Source organism: Camelus bactrianus, chromosome 26 (assembly GCF_048773025.1).
Source record: "Camelus bactrianus isolate YW-2024 breed Bactrian camel chromosome 26, ASM4877302v1, whole genome shotgun sequence".
NCBI classification, from domain to species: domain Eukaryota; kingdom Metazoa; phylum Chordata; class Mammalia; order Artiodactyla; family Camelidae; genus Camelus; species Camelus bactrianus.
The window spans coordinates 17,383,361-17,410,901 of NC_133564.1; the positions used below are offsets into that span (position 1 = coordinate 17,383,361).

General features: G+C 40.6%; 1 protein-coding gene across 6 annotated transcripts in view; it reads left to right on the forward strand.

Moving 5' to 3' along the window:
* The window catches only part of FAM149A (family with sequence similarity 149 member A), a 30,081-nt gene that overhangs the window by 1,527 nt on the left and 1,013 nt on the right, over positions 1-27,541 (forward strand). The window contains exons 1-13 of one of the 6 annotated variants that reach the window (XM_074353683.1): positions 8,989-9,022; positions 13,256-13,366; positions 13,684-13,822; positions 15,819-15,961; positions 17,269-17,394; positions 18,066-18,236; positions 18,833-19,023; positions 19,814-19,968; positions 22,235-22,338; positions 22,935-23,144; positions 24,022-24,142; positions 24,989-25,117; positions 25,204-25,282. In XM_074353683.1, the coding sequence (XP_074209784.1) occupies positions 15,876-15,961; positions 17,269-17,394; positions 18,066-18,236; positions 18,833-19,023; positions 19,814-19,968; positions 22,235-22,338; positions 22,935-23,144; positions 24,022-24,142; positions 24,989-25,117; positions 25,204-25,282 (1,372 nt within the window). In that variant the 5' untranslated portion in view covers positions 8,989-9,022; positions 13,256-13,366; positions 13,684-13,822; positions 15,819-15,875. Of the gene's footprint in view, positions 1-8,988; positions 9,023-9,399; positions 9,558-13,255; positions 13,367-13,683; positions 13,823-15,818; positions 15,962-17,268; positions 17,395-18,065; positions 18,237-18,832; positions 19,024-19,813; positions 19,969-22,234; positions 22,339-22,934; positions 23,145-24,021; positions 24,143-24,945; positions 25,118-25,203; positions 25,283-27,541 lie in introns of those variants that run through there. The other 5 variants (XM_010953278.3, XM_074353684.1, XR_012502505.1 and 2 more) reach the window with 5 other exon arrangements.

Below are 27,541 nucleotides of genomic sequence, written 5' to 3' on the forward strand. Positions count from 1 at the left end.
AAAGGCATTTGTAGTACTCAGGACACCTCTGATCATATACCCTAGAGCTCCTGAGTTCTTGCCACTAGGCCCTGAGGTCCTCCAGCAGCTCTGACTGACATCATGGGAACCGCCTCACTGGGACATGGGGGACACTTCCCTCAACACACACACTATCCTTTCACCACCAAGAGCGGTGATGAAAACACTCCTCTTGTAAGAGGAGGCTAAACGGGAGGAGCACAAGCAAAGAGGCACAGACCTACATGTCATATGAGGATTTCCATTTGTTAGGAGCATCCTATTTGTGAAGCAGCATTAAGAGAAAACTGGGGAGAACCTTGGATACCAGACTCTGTTTAGTAAACACTGGGAAAGCCACTGAGTGTTTTTAGGTAGAGGAGTGGCATGAACTGCACTGAGCGTTAACAGGATTAAACTAATGCAAAGGAGAGAGTAAACACAGATAGAAGGCACGCTCTAGCTAAAATCCATCTATGTGCGAGGTACAGGAACCTAGGAACAAAGATGATACAAATAAAGATGTTGAAATGAGTAATATCACAAGACCTGGCAACGCATTGGTGAGGCTGAAAGAAGCAAGAGGGAGAGTTGAAGATAATTTCATGTGTCCGCCAGGAGAATGTCATTGACACAGTGGGGAACACAGAAGTGGGTCTATCAGGTAGGTGAGGGGTTCACTTTGGGATTCAGTGAGTTAAGGTCTTAGGTAAACATCTGAAGAAGGCTGTCAGGCAGAGAGCTGGACATGCATGAGTGGAACTTGGGAGAGAAAACAGGACTGGAAAAACAAATGGGGCAGCTTTCCATGTAGAGTTGATGGTGAAGACACAGCAGTTACAAATTATTTCACACATTACAGTATGACCTACTTTGCAAGATGCATAGTGTTCTTTGTCCTTGTTGCTAGGTAATTTAAGATCTCCTGAAATAAGAGGGATCTTCTCTCTGTGCTAGACCAGAGCTTCTCAACATGCGTTAACTATTAGCAGTTACCTGTCACCAATCCATAAGTACAGAAAGTAAGAGTAAGTGTTCAGAAAAGTTTATAGCAATTGACAGAGTAACTTTATGTCTGTTGATTGATAGCAAAACTTTTAGATTTCACTTTCGTGCATTTTTCCCATTTTATTTTCTAGTAATTTATTTTTATTGTACTTCAAAAATTATATATCCACAATGAATTGAAAAAAAAACTTTTTAAATGATCAAACGACACAAAAGTTTGAGAAGCACTGAAGCAGACATTACTTAGATGCCTTTGGACCACAATGAGCAACACATTTCAGGACACCAAGAGAGAAAATAAAAATCCAAATGATCACACTACCATTTTACTCTTTCTAAAATACAAGGCTAAGCAGTATTTGAATAGTAGCCTCTGATTAAAGATGAGAGTCTCTGAATTGTTCACACAATCTAGAGGTGACATTACACTCCATTCACAGTGTCTTTGGGAGCCACGGCTGTGGCGATGTAACCTGGGGCCAAGATCCGCTGCTCAAAAGGAGGGGCTTTCTCATACCTATTACTGCCTTTTTTTTGGAACTTGCACGCCAACAGCTACATCGCATCAGAGCTCTCATAATCCACTACAACCCTTGACGGCAATTTCTCTCATAAAGCATAACTTGCAAACGTAGGTCATTTCCAAACAAAAAGGAACTGTTGACAGGAAATTTACGGCCATGACCCACTCTCTTGTGGCCAGTCCGTAGTCTCTTTGGAAGAGTCCCTTACTTATGACTAATGGGTGATCGTAGTGTATTTATCCCTTCTGAATCATGTCATGATGAGGGCAGTGAGCCTGCTGCTCCATCAGGATATTTTCCCGTATTTTAGGTCTATTTTTCATTTGAAGCTCACATTCTGCCACTGGTAGAAATGAAAACCCCATTGTCTGGGATGGCTCTCATCTTTGTCTTGGACTTGAGCCTCATTCTGGGGGGCTTACATGGGACCAGGACATTCTGTGGCGGGGAACGTGTTCTTTGAGAACCTCTGTTCTTGCTGAATCCACTGAAATATCCACAGTCTTGTCTGGTCCTTCTTTATAACCCAGGTCTTACCCCCTTACCCACAAAGGCCCTTCAAGTTAGGGGTCTCCCTCCCTGACTCCGGTGGTCCTAATGGGAGCCCTGGGATCAGCCTGCTGCTCTTATACCAACATTCTAGGTCACAGGACTTCCAGGATGGCGCCAACCCACCACACAGCCTGTCTTTTCTCTGGGATTCAACCACCTTCCCTGAGTTCTCCTGAAGGATCAGGGCATTCTGATCCCTTACCTCACAAACCTGTCTTAGGTCAGCCTCCACTTCTCAAGAAAAGGTCTTGGTTTTACTTACTAGTTTCAATATTTTTAGTATGTGTTTCATGGGTTGATGTGAACATTGCTCAAATATGTTTTATTCTACAAAGCTGAGGTTCTTAGCATTTGAAATAACAACTAGTGTTTCCATGTCTACCGGGTACCAGATGCTGTGTGCACGTTATAGTCATTAGCATGAATCCCCAAAACAAACATACAGGGTAGGAATTTTATTTCTTTTTACATATGAAGAAACTGAGGCTCAGAAAGAATAAGAAATGGTTTAATCCCACGTTGTTAACATGTGGGAAAATGTAAGATTCAAATCCAGGGGATCCATTTTTATCATCCACATATATGTGTAGCCAACTGTTTTTAATGAATTAAAATGGTAATAAGGATCTACTTCTAAGGTAATTGGTAGTATTTTTTTTTTCCTGGAACAAACTGGCTCTAAGAAATTATACTCTTTCCAATGAAAATAGGTTTGAAAAATAAAAATCATGTTAATAATTAATCTAAAAGTATCTTCCTGAAGCTATTCCTATTAATACTGATAAAGAGGCCAAAATTAAAGCTTACGTTTGTCCATTTTGAAGGACAGATAACAAATGGCTTTTATTGTAAATTCATGACTTCTTTAAAACATGAAGTTTGTCATCTCTCTTCTAGTTTATTATATATGTGTTTCTTATCAATTATCTTGTGTATATTTAATAGTAAATCAAATATTTTATTCGTACAAGTAAGGCAGATAATTACCCAGCATTGTCTTACTAGAAAAAAAAAATAGAGAATAAGCGATTGGATATGGCCCTTGCTAGGGAAAAGGGTATACCTACACATGAGCATTTTCTTAATTAGATGTCGCACTTAAGGGTTTTAGAAGTCTTATGATTAAATATTGACAACTGTAATCTTTGCCAGGCACTTGCATTCGTGTTTATCTAATGAGTATGTTTCTTTCACATAACCTTTAACATTTTGGATCTTTCTTGCTTGTTAATTTCTAACAGAAATGGTATAATTTTGACAATCTAAAAAAATCTATGAGATATTGGTTATTTTTTTAAAGATTCATTAAAGTGGCAATTTTAAAATTAATCAGTGATTTCAATTCCTTACAATGAAATTTCTTTTAATAGAGCATATCAAAATTACATTGAAAAAAATGGTGGGACTCTATGCTAGATGTCAAAGAAGTACTGACGACAGTGACTGAATTCTGACTATGCAAACGTTGATTGTGCCAGTCCTTCCGGGCTGCCTCACACATGCGCACCACCTGGTTTGGGGCTGAAAAAAATGAACCTTGTCTGTCATTCTATATCCAGCCATTGTCCTTCTGTCCGTCTTTTCCTCCTATGACTTCATTGAAGTTCTACTTCTGATCCTTTTGTTTTTGGTTTGACCTTGGGGTGGAGTTTAACCTTGGACTTGATGAGTAAAGTTGGTTCTTGATTTAACCCTCGAAGTCCCCGAGGAGGTAGTTTTTGCCTTTGTTTCAGCCAAGACTTTAGCTGTGCTTAATGGAAACATGTCTTGTTGGGTTCCAGACCTCATGATTTTTGTGAATTCAAAGTTGATGTGAAATTCATCTTAGATGGGAATGTTTATTTTTTAATGTACCTAAGTTCTTCATTTGCACTTTGAGTTTAGCATTGTGTGTGTGTGTGTGTGTGTGTACGTGTGTTTACTCCGAATACGCTTCTAAGCCACACACGTGTTCCCACTGGAAACTTCTGTTTTCGCCTCACGCTGACCATGAAGCAGCATGCAGCGCTGTTCTCACCATTAAGTGTTAGTGAATTATTCTTGCATTAAGGAATTAGGGGGAAATGTTTATGTCACTGAAGATTCCCTTGGGAGATGAATGGTGATTTATATCACACACTGTGTGATAGTCCAATACAAAAATTCTCTCCATTCTACTTCCCACAATGGCAAACTGGATTGTTTCCAAAAAACCACCACCTGAGTGCAACTAGAAAAGCCGGACAGTAAATTACAACACACACACACACACACACACACACACACACACACACACTCAAGAGTTATGGTAAACTGGAAATAGACCAGCCTCCCAGGGCTTGAAATGCAGATTTAAGTCTTCTTAATTTTGATTGGATTAAGATGATGTGGGATTGCTAGAGCCCCCAGCCCTGTCTGCTATAAGAACCAAATTTATCCCCTGCTGTATTTAAGACGTAAGCTATAACTATATATTATTCATCAAAGGCATAGTTTAAATACGAGTGCAGAAATGTTGAATATAAACGTGTAGATGAAGTGTTTGTACATGCAACTCCTAATGAAAACTGGGGTAGCTTTAATAATATCTTGTTTTAAAGACCACATGGACTTTAAAACAAGAAGAATTAGTGGAAGTAACAAGGGCCATTTTATAAAGATGAAAGGGTCAGTTTATTAGAAGATATGAAAATTACAAATTTGTAGGCACCAATAAAATCGTTATCAAAATATATAAAGATAGATCTATTTTTGACAGAGCTGTAGCACCTAACATCTGCTGCTAAGGTTTCCACTCTAGTGGAAAAGTGTTTCATGCTTTCTGTCTGATTGCGGCAGCCAGATTCAATGAGGGAATACAGGAATTATCATACATGGTGGGAGAAAATTTACCACTCAGAAGTAACCTTGTAAACAGTGAAGAGCTTATTCTACTCCAGAAAAGCAATCTAAACTTTGAGTTTACAAAAACAATGATCTATTGATGTCTACAGCAACAACGGACAGAACTAAGAGAAGAAATAAGCAAATCCAAAATGGTAGTAAAAATTTTTAACATACCTTTTGCAACAATTGATAGCAGATACATAGAAAAAAAATTGAACAACACAATAATTACTCTAAAGGATATGAAATTTATTATAAAGCTATTATATATATATAGTCTTTTCAATAATGGTGCAGAATCAATTGTATAGCCTTAAGGAAATGAAAGAAACTGGATCACCTATGTCATACTTCATGCAAAAAAATTTCAAGTGAATTGTAGATCTAAATATGAAAGTAAACCAGTGAAGCTTCTAAATATAAGAAAATATAGGAGTTGATCTTCTTGTCTTAGGGGTAAGCAAAGATCACTTAAGTAGGACCCAAAAAATGCTCACCAGAAAGAAAAGATTGTTAAATTCCACTATGTTAAAATCAAAAACTTCACTTAATCAAAAAAGACCATTTACTGGAAGGTTTTTAACTACCCCAAGACAGCTTTTGATTGGTGTTAGCATGGTGTATCTTTCTTCATCAATTTACTGTAAACCTATATGTGTCTTTCTATTTAAAGAGTTTTTCTTGTAGACAACATAGAGATGGGTCTTCTGTTTTGATCCACTCTGACAATCTCTGTCTTTTAACTGGTGCCTTCAGACCACTGGCATTCAAAGTGATTATTGATATAGATGGATTAATAGCTACCATGTTTATTACTGTTTTGCATGTGTTGATGGATGTGGGGATTACAATTAATTTTAACAAGTACATGAAACCACAAATATGAAACTCACGAATGATGATGATTAACTGTATTTTTAATAGTTCAATTACATAAAGTGAAACTTATAATAGTGGCCTAGAAATGACTGCAAAGTCTTCATTTTCTGCTCTGCTTATTAAAAGAAGTCAAATCAAACATTAGAAAACACTTTCTTGGAAAATTTTACTATATTGATGGGGCCATTTGGGACCTTGAGCTCTTCATAGACTGGATTTAGGTAGTTGTTTTCCCTTCAAAATCCTGATTTTTTTATAAAAAAAAATATTTATAAAACACTTTTTGATAGCTTGTTATTTCTTTCAGTTTCTACTGACAAAAGTATTATAAAGTCAATGCTTAAAAGTAAGAAAAAGTGCTGGATGTAAAAGAAGCTTTTTGAACCCATTCGTCCAATATATTAGTTTAAAGCACAAAATTTCTGTTTTTCTGGTTCAAAATAGTATAGTATTGGCCATTTCATATGATCTTGCATAAAAAATTATTGTCTTTGAGAGATTTCAGCACATTTAGAAATTGTTGGGCTTCTGAAAAACCAACTTAGGTATTTTATTTTGAGTTGCATACTAATGCTGTATCTTTCTGTAATTTTACATAAGCTGTTGACCCCATAGATGACTTAGGACTGTCTACGATTTTTATACTTTTCACGTGAAAAGTCTAATAATTATTCTTCCTGCTATCTCTTTTCCAGATACAGCACTTCTCTACATTTTAAAACTTTTAAATATTCTTTGCTAAATATGAGTGAGCTTTGGTTTCTCCATATCACCTGCAGGGGAATTTGGAGGAGTGTGAGTTATGCAGAGAAGATTGAAGTATGGTGTTGAATAAGCTTTCTCACCAACTGCTTGAGTTAGAATGTTGGCTGTGCCCTGCCATCAACTTCTCTGTGACTCAGTTTACGAATATGCAGAATGGTCCTAACCATATTCCCCCTTCAGAAAATGACTGTGAAGCTTAAATGCACTAACATACATCAGGTGCTTAAACAGGGACTGGGGATGTGGTTAAGTATTCAAGCAGTGTTGGCGAATATTGTTATAGAACATAGTTTGTGTGTAAAAGTATTCATAGAGTATCTTTAAAAGAACGTCAACAGAAATCTGCAAATTAGATCTGAGATGAACCCCAGAAAGGGTAAACTTTTAAAGTCAGGCTGGACATGTCTGGATAGCATTGTTTACCCTTGGTAATTTACTTAATGTTTCTCATCCTTGGGTTTCTTTCCTGTACAAAGAAGTTGTTGTGAGTTTGGAAGCAAGGTACGTAGGTCCCTGACCTTAATTGCCTGCCAGAGTGAAAGCACTCCCTCCATGGAGGGTGTTATCATCTTGACACTTTCTGTTGGTTGTGCAGGCTAGGTATTATTTACTGAAATCGTAATTTCTGATCTAAACAGGGTTCTACGTCTGTACTAGAATGAAAATTCACTAAATTCTAATCCTTGCAAAAACATAATGGGATTAAAATCCAGCTGGTCATGGTTTTCAAAGTGGTAAAGCGTGACATCTAGTGGCTTTCCAGCAGTATTGCATGCAAACATTTCAATCCCCAAATGAGTCATTTGTGGTTGTACTTTATTTTGCATTGATTGTTCTTAGAAAAACTTCATATAAGGCAAATTTATGTTATTATTTAATAGCAGATATTATCAGATAATATCACACATTATACTATGTTATATAATTTCTTAAAATCCGTTAAGAAAAATGTCCTTATAAATTTCATCACCTAGGTAAAAACTTTTTTTAATTTTTATGTTGAAATATATTAATTCTATATTTTTCTATAATTTTTATAATCTATGGACTTTATAGTTTACCTAGCACTTTCTAAGATTATTATACTCTTCACATTAAACTAACAAAACATTACATTGTTTTACTGGTCTTCTTGAAAAGTAGTTACTAACTTGTAAAATATATTTAAATGTGTAGAGGAGTTTAATGCAAGCATTTTTTAAAATAGACTTTAAAATTTTTAGAACAGTTTTTAATTTACAGACAAGTTGCCCCCTAGTATTAACATCTTATTATATTACATTATATTGTAATAATGGTGTATCTGTCACAACCAATGAGCCAACACTGGTGCATTACTGTTAAGTAAGCTCTGCATTTCATTCCAGTTTTATCAGTGTACTAGTCAGGGTTCTCCAGAGACACAGAACCAACAGAATGTGAATGTATTACTGTATCTGTATCTAGTCTCTCTAGAGCTAATATAGACACAGACATTAATTTATTTTAAGGAATTGTTTCATGTAGCTGTGGAAGTGTGGTAAATCCAAAATCTGCAGGGGGGATTGGAGACCCAGGGAAGACTTGCAATTCAAGACCAAAGGCAATCTGCTGGCAGAATTCCTTTTTGTGGGATACAGAGCAGGAGAGAGAGGTCGGCTTCTCTGTACCTGTTCAGACTTAGCAGGCCTAAGATCTCAAAGGAGAAGGGACTGGGAATTGTTCAGGTGGCCACTTGACTCATTGTGATTATTGAGAATCTCATGGTGGGGAAAGGCCGGCCCTAGGCATTGTCCACCCTTGGGCACCTTGCTTTGAAAATGTATTGTACTTAAGCCAACTCACTCCTGTTTCTTTTAGTTTATGACAATGGCCATTTTGTCAACTCACAGCATAGAGTCTGGTGACTCTGGTCCTGGTATAATTGCATGACTCCGAGGTTGCAACAAGCATATGCTAATAAACCACAACGCAGGTATGCTCTCTGGTTTGTAGTTATTGGACTGCATGAGATAGAGCATGTATTTGAAGATGGAGACACAGGACAGGACAGGAAACAAATCTTCGGCGCCTAATTAGACCTAGAGTCCCTGTTAATCAGATTAGCATCTTGCATTTACCAGGTTGGGACTTCAGTTTTGTTGTTGTTTTTAACCTCTACCAACCTCCCCTCCTCACCCCCGCCCAACTAGGAATGCTTTGATGGGAGGAGCGGGCTGGGTGAAATCAGTCTGTGTAGTTCTCCTATTCATTAAAATTCTATTTAAAGAATGAAGGCCAGCAAACACCTGTGCGGGCAGACGCGGGGAAGGGGTGGGAAGGCCATCGCGCACTGGAGGCCCGGGGAGGGCGGTGGGGCGGGGCCGAGCGGGGGCAGTGGCCTGCGGCCAGAGCTCGGGGCACCGGGTTACGAAATGTGGCCGCGGGCGGCACAGCGTGTTTTTCCGGAGGTCGGGATCCAGGGGCAGCGGGGCGCAGGCCGAGGGCAGGGGGCGGCAGGTGGGAGCGGGGAGCGCCCGGGCTCGGGAAGAGGGGACCCCGCCGGGGACCGGCCTCCTGGCCCAGCCCGACCTCCGGGAGGGGCGCGGCGACCAGGGAAGGAGGAGGGAAGGGCGGGCGCGGGGCCAGGAGGCGTCGCCCGGTCGCGCCGGAATCTGGGCTTTCGCGGCCGAGGGAGGCGGAGGGGGAAGCCGCGCGGGGCGCCCGGCGATCAGCCGCGCCCATGGGCCCCGCAGCACCGGCCGGGAGTGCCCCTGGCCGCGCCGCTCGAGACTCGCGGTTCCCGGGCGCGCTGCGGTGGCACGTGCAGGGGTAGCGGGGCGGGGGCGCCGGGCTGGGCGGGCGCGGAGCCCCGGCCCCGGGCGCGCGGGGGCGCCGCCTGCGGGGGGCCGGCGCGGAGTCTCAGCGCCCCGCGGCGCCCAGGCCTCGAGGCGCGGGGCCCGGCCCGGGGGACCCGAGCCCGGGCCTGGGGCTGGTGGTGATTGGGTAAGTCCTGATCGGGGAAGGGAGGGGGGATGAACTTGCCTTCCTGTCACATTTTTGTGCCATGTGCGTGATATTTTCCTGCTTGCAAAGCCAGAACCCATCTGGTCTGTTTCCCTGCATCCATTCATGAAATCTCTCATGCTGACATCTTCCGGCCTTCCCAAGCCCAATTGCTCACTTGCTCTGAGATGACTTCTCCATCAGTCCCAAGAGCCAGGCACCTGGGTTGCTTCTAGGATGCGTCACATAAGTCAGGGTTTGCCATCCTGCATTCCAACCCATTCAGAATACAGTTCTCATTTCAGACAATCCTTTTACGCAGAAATATAAAATATTGAGATCATTGTTTAATCATTGAATTTCTGTACGGCATAGTGGCAGAAGTCTGTGAGCTGTCAAGAGGCAACTTTTAAAAAGGAAAAATAAATCACTGAGTCATTTTTTTGACAACTGGAGGAGGGTGACTTAGGGAGATTGGAACTCAGCCTTAATTTAACTTTGATGCACCAGCAAATTACTGCAATATAGTTCACAGTTGCACTTCAGTCCACCCTAAAACCCAAACCCCGTCCCCAAATGAACAGCCTTAAATGTACTGACTAGCAGTATTTTATCATCTCAAAAAAAAAGTTGTAAGATATCTGTAGGACACATCCAGTAATTAGTGTACACTTACCTAGACTGTATGGATTACACAGGAGTTGACAGTTTACAGGGAATTAAAGATGTTCAGTATTATGCCTGAAGTAACTGTGCCATGCATGGTTAGAGGACAGAATCCGCAAGATTCAAAACAAGACATACAAAGAAAAAAGGCAAGTTCTAGCATTCTGTTCTTAGCTGACTTTGTCAGTAACTCATGGTTTCTGAAGAGACATCCAGGTCAAATGGCTAGAGTCCTGGGACTAGCTCCAGCCTTATTGTTTTTTGTGACCTTGGGCCGTCATAGGGTTTGGCGGTGGGGGGTGTGGTGTGTGGTCAAATTCTTCTTTAGAATTCCTCTGAATTTTGTGGTCAAATCTATATGTTAGTAAGCTGAACTCTGAAGTTTAATACATTCTACAGAAATATGGAAACTTTGAAGGAGATGAGGATATGAAGAACAGAGGAGGAAAAAGCTGGAGAAATGGTGTGGAAGTAGATAGTGTTTTCAGACATCTGTTTTATAGTAATACCCCCCACCCGACACACACTCTCACACTACTGCCACCACCATCCCTGAATGTTGAAGACCCCTGTCCTCAGCCACACTTGGAAGTGGGTGGGAGCGTTGATCTTTGCAAGGGTATGGTAAAATGTGAAGAGAGGAATTCATTTTTCCATTTTGTACATGACTTTCTTCTTAGTCTGAAAGGTCTCCTTCCTCCTCCCTTAGAAAAAGGGTGAATTATCTGAAGGAAGAAATGACTGTTCATTGAAAACAAAACAAGCTGGCATGAGTCTGGTTAGTGAATTTCGTTTTCAAGCTGCATATAAGGCAGAAGGGGAGCTCGAAGCAAGCAAGGTGGACGTGAGTGGATTAAAGGTCTATTTGGTTGTAAAAGTCATTTTTGGAAATATCAGCTATGCTAAGAGCTGTGGCTTTTCCTTCCTTATAAAGGATAAAAAAAAAAAAAAACTCCAGAAATGTCTTAAATGTGGAGGATATTTCCATGTTCGGTCACAACGTCATCTTTTGTATTAAGCATGGACATTCAGAGTAAGCAAAAGCACATTCTTTGTTCGAGGCCCTAATTTAATCGTTGCCTTTTGATTCGTTCAACAAACGTAGAGTATCTCTAGGTGACAGGCAGTATTTTAGGTGCTACAGATAGAAAATACTAACGAAGTGTCAAGGTCATCCCAATAAAAAACTAAAGCAGCAAAGAGATGTATATGATAGGAAATGCCGTGAGAGGCGCAAAGAAGCAAGAAGACTGTTTTTATCGAGTGGCAAGTGCTACCAGTAACAGCAGTAAGAGTAACCCGATTCATCTCGCCTGGTTATGCGGGCACTTAACATTAATTTGAGTCTCAAACAGCAGGAGAAGTAACTTGCTCAAGCACACAGCCTGTCGGTGGCAGAGCAAGATTCTAATCTGGGTTATTATTCTATAAATATGGCAAAGAAACATTATTTTATCTAACTCACCACCTGAGATTTAAAATTCTTTCTTAATGACAGGCAAATTAACTCCTATACCAGTATATATTTTGTAACATTCAAAGCAGATCTGTTGGATGCCTCTTTTATGTCGTTAAGTATTTTAATGTTTACCTGGAATTGTTGAGTCACATGGAAACGACAAATAATTGATGATTTTGAAACACCTGAATAGGGTGAGAGGTAAAGTAGTTTATTAGCATAAAAGCTTGTCCTCTATTCTTTTCTCTGCTACCTTTACTCTCAGAATTGCTTAGTTGTACTTAAGACTACTGAGCAATAAAGAGAGGGGGAAAAAAATCATATAATTCTGTTATTCTCTCTTGTAAAGACATATATGTGAGAGGTTCTCACTACCCTCTGTTTATAGTAATTAATTTGTTCTTAAAATTCCCTTTGTTGTAGAGTACTGTAGGTATATAACTAAGGGCAAAATTGATTCTCTTATATTAATATTTTTTAAAACTCCATTTACATTCAGAAATACAAATGTTGAAAATTAGGTACCATTTGAAAGCAAAAGCAAACTTTTAAAATGAATGCTGGAGTGGTGTCCCTGTTAAAAATATTGAAAGTTGACTTTTTTTCCCCAAATGACTACCATATTTTAAGTTAATATAAAATATGTTATTTGTATGGGAAAATATGATTTCTATAAATGAACAGAAGTTGTTTACAGTTAAACGTTAAGAAAGTATTTTGACTAGAGGAAAGTAAATGTTTTATGAGGTCCATTGAAAGGGCAGTTTAATGATTAACACTAACTGGGCTGCACCAGCCAGGTTTAATACCTTATTAGAAATTGAGAAATTTTCTTCTATTTCAGTTTTCCATTCATTTTAATATTTTTAAACTCCCTGCAAATCAGGCTACGCCACCAAACTAAAGTGCACTATTGCTTGTGTGTTTCAGCTATTTCTTTGATTTATTTATGTGTTTAGTAATTCAAAAGAATTTGATATTATTTCACAATTAACATGGAATAATTGTGTGTGTGCTCACAAGGCTGATTGGCTTAAAACTTTTTGTGTTTATTTGGCTTTTTGGGGGGTAATTAGGTCTATTTATTTGATGGAGCTACTGAGGATTGAACCCAGGACCTCACGCATGCTAAGCATGTGCTCTGCCACTGAGCTATGCCCTCCCCCAAGGCTGACTGGCTTTTGTAAGCATAAGGGCGCCTGGTCGAGGGACAGGCGGGACCTAAAACCCAGCTCACTTTCAGTTGCCAAGTTTTAGAGTGAGGCTTTACCCACCTAGGTTTTGGGCAACTTTGACCAGTCTGGTGGAGTCACAAGTTGCTTTTTTCCAGTTTACATAAAGGTGTCTAGGTTGATGACATCCTTGATTCTAAGAAAAATAAAAATGGTAGAGTCCTAGACCTTGGTGTCCTGAGGGGCGTGTGTGTGCCCGCGGGAGCCCGTCCGCATGGGAACGCACATGTGTGTTTAGGGGGGCATGGCAGGAGGAGAGGGACAACTTTCTACAAAAGGGAATTTTAAATGTCTTAGTAAAATTATGTCGTACAGATACTTTTCATATTTTATTTTTTCAGAAGAGGACTGTCAGAAGGATCTGGAAAGCAGAGTTTTGCTGAAAAAAGCAAAGATCCTTTACCTACACATTTTACAAGAAATGTACAGAAAGCCATTGATAAATACACCAGGTAAGAATTAGCCTGTTTAATGCTTCCTATTGCAAATCAAAACATGCCCATCACAAATACGGGACACAAAGTCACTGATGGGCGTGAACTCAAAGTCACTGACAGGCCGTGAACTTGTAAAAGTGAGGGGAAAAAAAGCAATTTTATTTTTAGCCTAGTGAAATGTTGCACTGCATACATCTTCTAAAATCAGAGCACTGTGAAAATTAACCAATATATTTAAAGAAAGAGAACGTAGGCTCAGAGAGGTAAAGCCAGTCCTCAGTATATACACCTCTTCCCAGTAAATGTTATTTATTTTCCATTTCTTCCTGCAGTGACTCCGTGTCATCATTTTCATCAAGTGGCAGCCCCACACCCACAGAAGGCGCCAACTCTTGGTCTGGGTCTGGGACACAGAGTTCAACCACTGGCTTATCTACGGAGAGGATCTCCGTTTACTCTTGGAGAGATGATGTATGTCTCAGAAAACTTTGGATAATCCCATGATGACAATTTATAATGATGACTTGCTTTCTTATTTAAAAAAAATCTTTTCACCAATTTTAAAATCATTACCTAGTACACACATGCATAGACATACATTTAAAAACATTAACGTGTCACATATAAAAATTAAAAATACAGAAACACTAAGGAAAAATAAAAATCACCCATAATTTCATAACCCAGAGACTTAGCTGTTGATAGTTTTGGTTTTATCCCACCTCCCAACCCTCTCCTTCAGTTTATTATGTATGATTTCTTGTGTAATAACTATGGTTGGAAATTCAGGAGAGACTCTGACAATGAGGAACATGAATAAGAGAAAAATTGGGGAAAAATAAAAGCTGTAAACAAAAAATCGCCATGATTAGGGAATTTCCCCTGAATATTCTTAAATCAGATATTTTACTTCTAACCCTAGCGGAAGCTATTCACTTTAATCCTGTTTTTGTTAAGAGTGGGACTCAACTGGGTGAGACTTTAGCCGACAGCTCAGGCTGCGGCCAAATCTCTGTGATTGCGCGGTTTCCGAGCTCTTCCTCCCGGCAAGTGTCCCTGAGAATTCCGGGACACAGTCTTCTGTGACGCCGGGGCGGCTGTGGAAGTCTGCACCGTAGCACCTCGGGTGTTCTGACCCCGGGTCTTGTCTTGTTTGTGACCTGGATTCTTTGCTTTCTTTGCAGCAGCTCTCCGCCCCTCCCTGCACACGCCGATGGCTCCGCTCCCGGGCTGGTTTTACACCGCGGTTCTCAAGGCGGCGGGAGGGAGAGAGGGCCGCGGGGACACCGCTCTGCAGGGGGGCCGGCTCCCAGCCTCTCGGGCCCTTTTCCAAAAAGGGGCTGTTGGAAATAAACAGCGCCCACCCGCACGCCCCTCCTGTCCACCTCCACTCACACTCTTTCTCCGTTAAGTGCGCAGATAGGAGGAAGGCTGAGGACCAGTCTTCAAACTGTCCGGATTCTGGGATTCATTTAATACAAATTTCCACGTAATTATCCGGAGAGAGTCTTATGACTTCCATTTATAGAATTTAAATTAATCCAGCCCATAAGCATTAAAGTTTGCTTTGAATTTGAAAACTTTTATTTACTTTTTGATAATATTTGCAAAAGCGACAAAACGCCAAGGATAGGAAAATGAAAATTAGCCCTTTTCCCCACCCCAGCCCCTCAGTCCCCTCCTTGGAAGCAAACATTCTTCTGAGTTTTCTCCTTATTTGCTTTTCAAAAGAGATACTTCAACTCCCCAGCAATATGGGAATCTAGTTTATTATCAGTTTGGGGGAAGAAGTAACACGGAAGACATTGAATCACATTCTGTGAAAATCACCCTGAATTGACCATTTTGGATCAGGTTTGTCAGGCTGAATAGGCCCTTGGTTGCTCTCAGCTGTGAGTTAGATTCAGTCTCAGGGCCAGACAGGAAAAATGAATACTCTGGCCTCATCTCCTAAATTACCTAAGGTTTTTGTTTGTTTGTTTCATTGATTAAAAGAAGATGAACCGCCCTTCCTATAAAAGCAATTTTCCTTTTCAGTGTCATGATCATCAGAAAAAAAATAGCTTGTATTTTGCAGAAGGGCTTAGGTGTGTCACACCCAGTGATGTGAGGGACACGTGTCTGTGTACACATATGTGTGCACGTGTGTGCTTAGATATCTAGGTGTGTGTATGCGTATCTACAGCAACATTTGCGTCAGTGTGTATGTCTATCCCTGTAACATGTCTATGTAAAAACCTGAATAAGTCTCATAACTGGTGTCATAGAAATAATCTCTATTAGTAGTTAAGGAAGCTGAGTCTCAGAGCGGGATGTAATTTATCAGAAGAGTAAAAATTGCAGCACTGGCATAACTGGTTTTTATTCATGTCATAGTCCCTCCTATATAAATTTGTACATATCATTGATTCTGAAGCCCGTATTTACAGCTTCTGGTCTTGTAAGTAGATGTGCATTTTTATTTTAGGAGTTTGACAAAGCCAACGCACAGAAAGTACAGCAGTTATTCTGGGAGGTAGAGGAAATGTTATTTGAAGGGAAAGTAAGCCCTCAGACGCAGAATCTGCTGGCTGAATGCAGTGAGTGGGCAAGGAGGTCCCTCCATCTGAGGTAAGGAGGCTGTTCATAGTCACTCTGCAGAATTCGTTTAGGAACTGCTCACTCCCCACCTGTTGACTAAATTGGTATATTTTGAGTGAAAGCACTGGCCCTGTCAAAATATGTATCTGGAACACGTGTCCCTTACTGAGAAATCACATCCTTTGAAACAGTGTCTGAGGAAATCTGGAGACATGCCAATACTCAAGTGCATTTTCATTTGTGAGAAGCAGCAAATCTAGCTTTCTGTCCCCAGAAAGGCATTGCACACATCACAGTGCAGGAACGGAGGAATGGCGGACGTTCCCCTTTGCCTTCTCACTCGCTAACATGTGAGCAGCGTGTCTGTCCTCAGTGCCCAGAGCAGTGCTTGGAGTGGGGTGGGGGGAGGAACAGTTATTGGCTGAACGGTTGGATAGATGAATCTTACCACCTGACCAATCGATGCCTTATGTAGGAAGGGTCATCTACTTTTTGTACCAAAGATGAAGACTATAGATTGGGTGTGAAGGTCATCTTCCTTCAACTACTCAGTCAAACCTTCTTAGAAGAAAAAAATCCATGTCAGTATCTGAAGTTCCCCTGTGTTGTATCCAGAGAGAATAAATGGGAACATTCATACAAATGTTGATAGGTCTGATTATCTCAACTAGGTAGCTTTTTTTAAAAAAAAATCTTGACTCACTAGGTTTTTCATTGTTCCTCTTCAGTCCTTCATAAGCCCCTGCCCTAGATACTATAATGTGTTCACTGGATGTTAACGGTGGATCCTAGCATCCTGGTGCACTGACCCGAAATCCCAGAACTCAGACCTGCCCCTCTCACCACTGCCTTACATAGTTCACATAAAAGTGACGGAGGGGAGGCTGGAAAAAAAGAAAAGATGACAAGGACCAGAGGCCAATTATATATATATTTATATATCTTTCTTCATTGTGTGTATATTAGCTAACGTTTACAGAGAGCTTCTGTGTGCCCGAGTTGTCTGAATCCGATCACATTATCTCTAAGCCACTCAGTCCTACAAGGGAACTGTTAGTCTGCCTTGCATGTAAAATCAAACAGGTGAAGTCAGCGGCTCAGGGAGCCTGAAAGCTTTGTCTCAAGTCTTTTCTTCAGTTGCAAGAACAGTCCGTCCTTCTTCCTCAAAGCCTGTGCTTTTCCTGGGATCCCGTTGCACTGCTCACGTACCTACCTAACTCTACCTTATTGCTTCATACGTGCTTCTTCAGAAGATTCTTTTACCAGCGTTTAAAATGGGAAAACATCTTTCCCTTTCCAATCAGAAATACTAATTTCTCTTTTTTTTGCACTTACAGACTATTGGGGAAACAGCTCATCCCGCCCACTGATGAAGGGGTCCAGCACTTCCAGGGCAGCGAGCCTGGTTCTGCCGTCCACAAACCCTCCTTTGATGCCTGTGCACACAGGAGCAATGTCAGAGAGTATGTTCCTAGAAGTTGCTTTTGAAAAGTGTTTTAAATTGCATTTTAGTTGTGCTTTTTCATGTCTATCTCAGCCGCAAGCCTTGGCTCAACCAAACTGGAAATTCAGATTTCAGTGACAGGCAGGAGGTACAGAGCATTTTTTTTTTTACCCAAGATGCTTCTGATTCTAAATTGATGATGATGATGATGTGTGTAATACAAATAACAAGGAAGTTAACTTCTAAATTGTTGTTTCAAAGACTCTGAAAGGCAGGCTAGATGCAAAAGCAAAAACTGCCTCATTGGGGTGGATCCTAAGCCCCAGGGCAGTAGCAGAAGAAATAAAGCTCCATTCCATTTTCTTGTGCTCACGAACAGATTTTGGTAAATCCCTCTATGCCATTCATACATATTTGGGACTGGGCCACGACGTCCCTGTCATTACAGCAAAGAGGATACAAACTCGTAGAATAATTTAGACTTTTAAGAAGCCCTCAAAATTTTTTAATGATGCCTGCGTTAAAATGTTGCTTTTAAATATATGGCTTTTGTCAAATGTGATATTTAGTGATTTTTAAAATTTGGAATTCTGTGGCTTTATGGATAATTGTAAAAACCCGTCATGATGGTGTAAACATTATGTTGTTGAGGTTCCACAAACCCTCATGGAGAATCTGATTTTCCCATAGGCTGTGCATCTCCGGCTCCCATGTAGTCCCGGCAGTGCTCTCAGCCCCTGCCCTGCCCGGTCCTCACGGCACAGGGGTTACTGATCTGACGGCACGTTCATCCCTGGAAGAAGAGGTTTATGATGTGGATGGAAAGATTGAAGAGTATTTCGCTTTTGACAGAAAAGAAGAGTAAATGGAATTTTATTTGACATTGACATTGACTTAGTACACTAGTATTTATTTATTTGGCATGTATTTTGAGTATATGTTCATTCAGTGTGTTGTGAATTTTTCACTTGTCCAAAAGATTTTGTATTCTTTTGAGAGTCACATGCTCCCCGAAGTTTTTAGATTCCTGGCAGGAAGTGGAGATGTGAAGCGGGGCTCCCTTTTCGTACTGACAGTTAGGCACAGACAGAAACAAAGAATTGTGTTCAGCGTGTTGTCGAAAGCAGACAAGGTTACTAGTGGCCTTTGTTCCCCAGGGGGCTCCCCGTGCCCCAAGCCCGGCTGCCCAGGTGGGCAAAGGGGAAGGTCCAGTCTCTGCACTAAATGCCTATTTGGTTCTTAGACAAAAGCTATAAATACTGTATAATAAAAAATTTGCCTCCTGATTGAAAGTTGGTCCATTAAAAACTAACAAAGTGCTGTTGGAAAAAAAAAGTTAGGTTTATTTATATGTGTTTAACGTATATGTATGCATGCATGTTGGATAGGTAGAAAGACAGCGTTATTTTAACTTTAACCGTTCATACGTCAGTAATTAGAATGGGTTTTGTCCTTAGTGATGAGGACTGTCTTGAACAGAAGTCAGCTCGGCATCACCGGACGCAGCGTAAACATGGACTTCCTCCCGTGTCCCCGCACGACTGTCTCAGAGATGCGGTGGCTGCAGAAGTGTTTGATCACGTCTGGACAAATGTGGTAGAAATACTGGGAAAGCTGATTAGAAAAAACTGGGAAGTTACACTCGCAGGTACTTACTTTGTAGAATTCGGCTTAATGAAGAAGTAACACCTGTTCCTCAGCTTCCTGCCCCACCAGCTTGGCCAACCCTAGGACATGAGTGGGGTGAGAAGGGATGGGGTTTTCTGCCTTTATGCAAAAATGATCTCTAATCACTTCAAAAAGGACATTATGGTTTTTTTGAGCTATAAAAATCATATAGAGTCACTCCTGGAAAAAAACACAGAACTATACAAGAAAGAAGCTAGAAGTCACTTTTAAAATTGTGGTTAAAAAAATTACCTAATTAATCCCTAGAAATGTTGTACTGGTTTTTAATTATAGATGACATTATTTATAAAATAAAATGTAAACAAAGCTAATTAATAATCGTTTCATTTACCTATGTAACATGTTTTCTAAACTACTTGAAATTGAGGAGAAGCAAACTACAGAACTGTCAAGAAGTGACTAGTGTTAACCAGTTTGTACAAGAGAGTAATAATCATGTTAATTTACATACTACTTTTTCCAATCAAAGGAATTAATTGGGATATTATAAAATACCAAGAATCTTTCTTGCCCTGGTGTATAATCTTGATTTTTCTACCTACACTGATGTGACAGGCATTTCGCTCTGTGCTCTCGAGAAAGTGTCACATCAGCCTGTTGCTCTATAGGGTCTCCTCTCTGTAGCAAGACTCGTGGCCACAGCAGACTCGTGGTATTTGAAGAACGAATATTCTCCTGGAACAGTGGATTTTAGGTGCATGTATTAGATAGTATGTTTCTTAATAATGTTGCTTTTTCTCTTGGCACAGAAGGAAAAAAACAGAAAGAAAAACTGAAGGTAGCTGAGAATAAATCTCCACCTGTCGTCATTTCCCGTGTCAACACCGAAGTCACAAGTGTTCCCCCGTCCAGAAGCTCTGAAACTCGAAGCATACCCCTGGCTTCTTATCTTAATCCACCTCAGGTAGATGCTTTTCCACACTCTCTCTCTCTTTTTCCTTCAATCTTTATCTCTCTGGCCTCCGTTTGTCAACAGTGCCATTCTGTTATATTCTGTTAGCAAGATAATTTGGGTCTGTTGGCCAAGAAGATCAAAATTTTAAAATAATTGTTTCATGGAGTTTAATAGAATATTAAATAGAGTAGGGACACTCAGATCTGAGACTTTCCACCTGCTTTGAGATGTAGAGCTGTTTCCATAGTTTTGAAGAGAAAAAAAATGCTTTCCCCCAATATTTCTAGCCAGTTTGAAGGTTACAGATGTTTTCCTGTTCTCCTACCAAACTGATAAAAGACTCAGTCAGTGAGTATACCTTGGGTTCACAGAGCAAGACATTTCATCATGTTAGCCTTTATTATTATAATAAGATGCTAATTATATATCATATCACATTGTATTCCATTATATATTGTAATTAGAGGTCCTTTGGCTCCTAAGTGCTGGGGAGTTCAGAGGAAAAATAGCATACCCGTCCGAAAGTAGAATAATATGTGAATTAAATCCTAAATGATAGGCAGGATTTATTAAGCTGAAAAAGAAAAAGGAGGATGACAAGGCAGGGGCAGAAATATTCCGCGGCAGAGCAGGAGGGCAGGCGGTTCAGGGAGCAGCGGTTTCAGAGACGCCTGCTGGGCTTGCTTCAGCCTCCACCGTTAAGGGCTTTCCAAAGCGCCTTCTTCACTTGTGCTGTTCAAAAGAAACTTTTGGAATTGCTACCAGCTTATTGTATTTTTTGGTCTCTTTAGGTGGCTCTGACAGGCTCAACAGTATTGTCCACTTTTCATATTAAAATATGAAGTATGGGGTGGAGGATGTAGCTTCGTGGTAGTGATACAGAAAAAACGGATGTGGGGCGCGAGGAGGGCTGTGTCCCAGGCTTCGGTTGAGCTCCTGGGACCTGCCCTGACAAGTGTGGGTCCTTGGCTTCACACAGGAAAGAATTAAAAAGCGAGCCACAGTTGAGTAAAGGTAGATTTATTCAGAGAGATACATTGAAAGGCAAGAGAAAGGCCACGAGGTGTGGGGTTTGGGTGCTCAGATTAAAAGTAGGTACACATTCCATAGACAGAGTGTGGGCCGTCTCCGAAGAGGGAGAGAGAGAGGGCACCGTGTTGCCAGTTTTTATGGGCTCAGTGGCTTCATATGCTAATAAGTGGAAGGACTAGTCTAACTAGCCTGAGGAAGGGGCTGGGATTTCCAGGAAGTTGGCCATTTTCCACTCTTTGACCTTTTGAGGCTAACCTTGGGACTGCCATGGTGCCTGTGGGCGTGTTATTCACCATGTTAATATATTACAATGAGCTTATAATGAAGTTTAAGATTTGCTAGAAGTTAAATCTCTCATCATCTTGAGCCTCAAGGCCTACTGGGGGTTGAATCTTTCACCATTTTGATGTTAATTGCTGTAGCATTCCTTGAATGGCTGTGCCCTGCCCCCTTCCTGTCTCATTAGAGTGTGTTCTTAGCATGCAAGAAGTCTTGAGTTCAATCCCCAGCACTTCTACTAAAAATTAAAAAAAAATTTTTTTAATATGAACTATAAACCACAAAAATGAACAGTTGAGGACAAGATAGAAAAGAACCTTTAACTCTCAGGCAATATAAATACACTTGAAAAAAATGGAAAATTTAAAAATCTAAGGAGTTTTTTGTTTTTTTTTTTACAGATTTTTTGGTTGTTTCTATGTTTTTTTATGATTTTTTAAAATGCTTTTTACAACTGTTTTGTTGTTTTCATTTGGATAAATGTTAAAAGGAAGAGAATAGGCACCAAAGTTAAAAGTAAAAATAAAATACTAGTAGAGTTTATTTTGAAATAGTCAAAGCATTTCGGTGGTAATTATAATATGTCTTAATTTATTCCTTGAACATTTACTGTTTTATATACTCAGTATGAGGAAAATGTGATTATGGTCACCACATTTTTCTCGAACTAGAATTCTAGTTTCAGAATCCCATTTGCCTAAATCTAAATATGATTTTAAATCTTAGTTGGCCATATTTTGGGGCCAAATAGGAATTTAATCATTATCTAGCCCTTACTTTGTGCTTTCACCAAGGTTATCTAATTTAATTCTCCCAAGAACTCTGTGAAGTAGGAATCATTATCCCGAGTGTAAAGATTCCACAAATTAGCCAGTTTAAGTGTCTCCTGTGGATTCGTGATGGGCGTCAGGAACCACCATGGCCCCGGATGCTTTTTAATTTTTATTGTTTTTATTTTTCTCAGTTTCATCGCTTCTCCAACAATTTTTATAGTGACTTGAATGGTGTGATGACAATTCAAGCAAAACCGCTTCAGCAGAGATCTACCTATTTTGCAGATAGAACACAGTACGTATTAAAAATAATTGCCCAGTTTCTTCCCTATGCTGGGTGCACCTGAGCACCAAATACTACAGAGGGCAAGATAGTGAGAATCGCATTTAATCCCACACTCCGGATGTGCCTGAGCACAGCCAGGGGAGGGCACGGCCGATGTGTAAGAGCAAAACCACGCTATTCTATACATACATACATACATATGTACATACATACATATATACATACATAAAATTTTAAAAAAACTTTTAAATTGTAAATCAACTATAATTTGAAAAAAACCCATGCTACTCTAATATCAACCACGAAACAGTTACTGTTAGGTTGGGGCAGATAAGAGGGGAATGTAGCTGTCAATTCTTAATCTTATGGCCGTATTGTTTGATTACAAACAGTGAGAAACTTAGCTCTTTTTTCCCTGCGGATGATTCTTCACAGAAATTAAAATGGAACTGGAAATGATAGTCTGTCCATTCATGCAACAAACAGGACTGTGATCTGTAGGCCAGGCGCTGTCCTAGACAAAGTCCAGCAAGGCGTACACGTGGCCTGCACTCTGTTCTCACAGAACTTTCCTCTGAGTAATGAACCTGATTTCCCTCCCCCAGGACTGAGCAAGAGGACAGATCGCTGGGTGTGGGGGCCACTGCTCTCTCCTCGGCCCGGCCCCGTCAGGGGCGCGTCTGGGATGCTCGCGGACTACAGACGTCTGCGAAGAAAACACCGGCGCACAGGAGGCTGCCTTCTCTTACTGCAGACTCACAGAGAATAAAAACCCCCAATGTGTACAGCGATGAAGTTCTCAGGGGAACAAAGCTGTAAGTCTTGTCTCTCTCGTGGCAAACCAAAGGTCACAGAGGATGCTTGTCAATTAAGGTTTATTGTTTCTTCCGGGCAAAGCATCCTCTATCAGATTTTATGTGGATGCTTTCTAAATAGTTCATTAATTTGGATATTTTTCAATGTTAATACTTGTTAGGGAACATCTCTTATCATCATTACTCTTCTTTTATTAAAATTTACTCACCTATCCTGACAAATAAACTTTACAATCTGGTTGTCAAATTTTTAAAAAAGTATCACATTGGGCCTCACAGCATTAAATCTATTAACATGTAGGAATAACTGGCATTTTCACAAAATTTAGTTTTCGAAACAACATATTTTACCTCTCCCGTTATTGGCCTTACACAAAGGTTTGTAAGTTTTCCTCATCTTGGCCCTGCACATTTAGAATTAATTTTATCCTTCACTGATTGCTCCATTCCCTAAATTTCTGCAGTGCTTACACTTGGAACCACACACCGTAGCGCTGTCATACCAGCTGCATTGCCTTGTACTCTAATCATTGGATGTGTTTTCATCTTGTTTTCGATAATTTGTAATCTCCTTAAGAGGAAGAACTAGACCTCGGATAACTTCTGTGCTCCGGGCAATGGCCGGCTTAGCTGAGCGCTCTCGGTAAATGCAGGTTGCCGGTCCTTGCTGAACTCGGAGGTGACCTGAGCTGGAGCTCAGTCCCCCGCCCACAGTCGTCTTCCTGAGGCTCAGCTCCTCCTACCTGGCATTACCCCTGGAAGGCGAGGAGCTTCGCGGTGGGGTCCGCCCCCCGCCCCCGCCCCCACCCCTGCCCCTGCCCCCGCCCCCACCCCTGCCCCTGCCCCAGGCACTCTGGTCGCGTCTCTGTGTTTGCAGGCAGACTGGCACGGAGCGCAGGCCCTCCCCACCGGTGCAGACCCCTCGGAGCAGGTTGCCCCCAATAGGCTCAGAGGCTGCTGAGCAGAATACGGCGGTTCCCGGATCTCGCCCTGTTTCTGTAAGACAGATTTCATTATTTTTAAGTGCACCAATTTGCATAGTTGGTTGGAAAACAAACGAACAAACAAAACCTAGTTTGGGCACTTCCAAATGAACTCAGTAGTGTAAAATGCGTCCATAATCTGCTCCCTGAAAGTAAATGGCTTGTGAGAATTTACAGGTGGTGGAGGGGTAGTTCAATGTTTTGTGAAATAAAAAAAAAAAATAAAATAAGAACTAAATCAGAAAGTCCAGGTGCCAAGGAAATATCTGACAGTCAGGATGGTGTAGTGAAGAAAAGAGCATGAAAGTTAGGTCAGGAGACAGGGAGATCTGTGTTGGAATCCTTCATCTCCCTGAGCCTTAATTTTCTCATTTATAAAAGAGCAATAATGACTGCTCCCTCAAAAAATTGTTACAAGGATTAAATGAATTTACAGATGTCCAGATAACGCCTGGCATAGATTACGAGCACAGTGTTACGAGCTCTCGTTTTTACAGGTAACCTTCACCATGTTCACTGCAGTGTAGAGGCAGTGTGTTCTTTGCCTGAGCTCAGCTCAGCCAAGCAGACGCCAAAGGTCTAGGGGAGGTGTGCTGCTCGCAGGAAGCACAACCAGATGCCCCCAGATTTACAGGGACAGCTCCCTTCACTCTGATACAAGTAACTGTATCTGTTTTATAAAACAGGGAAGGATCTCAGCTGCAGGGAACATAAAGGCTTAGCGATCTCTAAATGAAAGTTTTCAAATAAGCAAGTGAGCAAATGAATAAACGAGTGAGTGATGGAAGCATGTATAGATTTTCTTTTGTCTTTTTAAGGAGTGCACTTATTTTAAACAAGAACATATTGTCCTTCATTTAGTTCAGAGGAAAGCATCCACAAAACCGTGTGTTAAGTGCGGTTCCTGACAGTGTAGAAGGAACCCCTCTTCGAGAAAGATCTCTGACTGTGGAGCAGTTTTCAAGGCCCAGCACAACCCATACATTTTGGGTAGGTTCTCTGTTAACCGTAACTTTCATTTTTAAAAATATCTGAAACAATAAAACTCATGCCTCATTTTATTTTTCTTCCGACAGTCAGATACACCTAGAAAAGGTTCACTGACACTGATGGAATTCGCTGGTCACACGTGGACCGGTCAAGGCTTTTTGACAGGTCAGTGTCCTCCGTAAACAAATAAATGATATAATATGTGAAGATTCAAGTTTTGGAAAGAGAAATTAAAGATTACCTATCTTGATAGGACCATTTTGATCACGTAAGAGGAAATTCCAAATGTTTGTAGTCGATGGCCATACCTCAGAATCGCATTCAAGAGCAAAACTTCAAAGGCAAGCACTTCTCTGCTGCTGGTCATGTTAAAAAAAAAAAAATCAGCTGAGTAAATTTGAAGATCTAACTGGTTGTGTTAAATGATTCACGAATCGAGCAACATCTCATCTGGCAAAGAGAGAGATTCTCTGAGGGGTTATGGGACATGCAAGGCTTTTATATCTTATAGTAAGGAGGGTGGGACAAGGAAAGGAAGTCATTAGCAAGGAAGAAGTGAAAGTTCATTGGAGGAGAGTAAAAGTCAAGTGATGATGGCTTCTCATTGGCTGGCTTGTTGCTGGGCAGGAAGGAAGTCTTCCTTCCTTCTGCTGGGATAGGAATGTAGTTGCACTTCCTGTCTGGGAGTGCACCGTAGTCTCCAACTGTTGGGGACAGTTACTGATGTCCTCCTGTTGGGGTAATTGAAGGCGAATGGTAGGTAGAGTGTGAGAACTCCCTCTACAGGCCTTCCTGACTCCAATTCTGGTTGAGATTTCCTTTTCTGAATTTTCACAGTCTTAAAGGAGAAATGCCCAAATCTACTTAATAACTTAGGGCCTCACCCTCAAACAAAAAATAAAATGCTGTCTTAATGAGTCTTACAAGAAGTCAATGTATCTCTCCACTATAGAGTTTCCATCCTTTTTTTTTTCCTGGTGCCACTAACTTTAATTTCCTTATTTTAATAATATACCATCAGTGATAGGTCTGACATTAGATTTTTTTTCTTCTAGTTATGTATTGTTTTTATTTTTTTTTAATGGAAGTGTAGTTGATTTACAATGTTAGTTTCAGGTATACAGCAAAGCAATTCAGTTATACATATACATACATATATTTTTTTCAAATTCTCTTCCATTATTATGACATTGAATATAGTTTCCTGTCGTATACAGTAGGTCTTTGTTGCTTATTTATTTTATATATAATAATGTGTATCTTTTAATCCCAAACTCCTAGCAACAATGTGGAAGCTAAAACTGACATTTTTATGTAAAGCTTTTCTATCCTTTGGTTTATAATAAACTTTGGAAATCCATGTTTTTCTTCTAAATGAAACTCTAATTTCAGATTCTCTTTGAAGATCTAATTATAAAAATGCTTCATAAAAATAATACAAATAGTCTAATTATTTTATAATGTAGAGTTTTAGATAAATACTTCGTCTCAGCTAGTATGCTATTTAAAGGATAAAGTTTCTAGACTGAATTCAGGCCAATGATGTTTTAATTCTCAAAACTGTCACCACCATTTTTGGTCAAGGAGGCAGCATCTCCTTGTCATGAGGTATGCCACTGTGGAAGCAAGTGCCTGGTTTCCATTCTGACTCTACCAGCTGGGCAGTCTTAGGAGAGCCTCGACTCTGTAGGCTTCAGTTTCTTCTTTATAATAGACTGGGTGGAAAAAATAATTATTGGGGAAATGTATGGAAAGGAACAAGTTAGATGCCAGGTGTACACTGTTTGCTCAAAAATTATGAACCATTTGTATTGTCAATAATCTGAAATGTTGAGGATGATTTGCTGTTTTAAGGGAAATACTTAACATATTATCATCCTAAAATAAACCTAGTGTAATTCAAGCAGTGGGACAACACAGGCTTAGCGCGGTTTACACCAGCCCTTCTGTGGTTCTGTAGCGTAGTGATGTCGAAGATTCTTTATTCCTCTGAGGTTTTTCTCCTCAGCTGCTGTGCCTTTGGTTTGCTTTTTCCTTTGTACTTCCCTAGCAGTGTTTGCTGTCGTTTTCAATGACGATAGTTCTTCCTGTAGAAGACAGCCCTGGTGTGTGAGAGAGAGGAGAGTGAAGGCTGATGAGTCCGAGTCTGTGGATGGGCCGTAGACAGTGGTGCTGAAGGCAGGGACCCCAGGAGTTTAATGAGCTCAGTCCTGGGGATGCTGACTGCAGCATGCTACATGGAGGTGTCTGAGAGTCTGCTGGGCGCACCGGAGCAGAGGTTAGGAGAGGAAACTCAGCTCTGAATTTGTTTTAAACTTGAACTCTTCATTTTTTCACCAAATACTAAGTCAGTGCATTCTTTTATCAGTAACTTTATGACCACCATTATTACTGCTGGTCAGAGGCCACTTTCATTTCTACAGA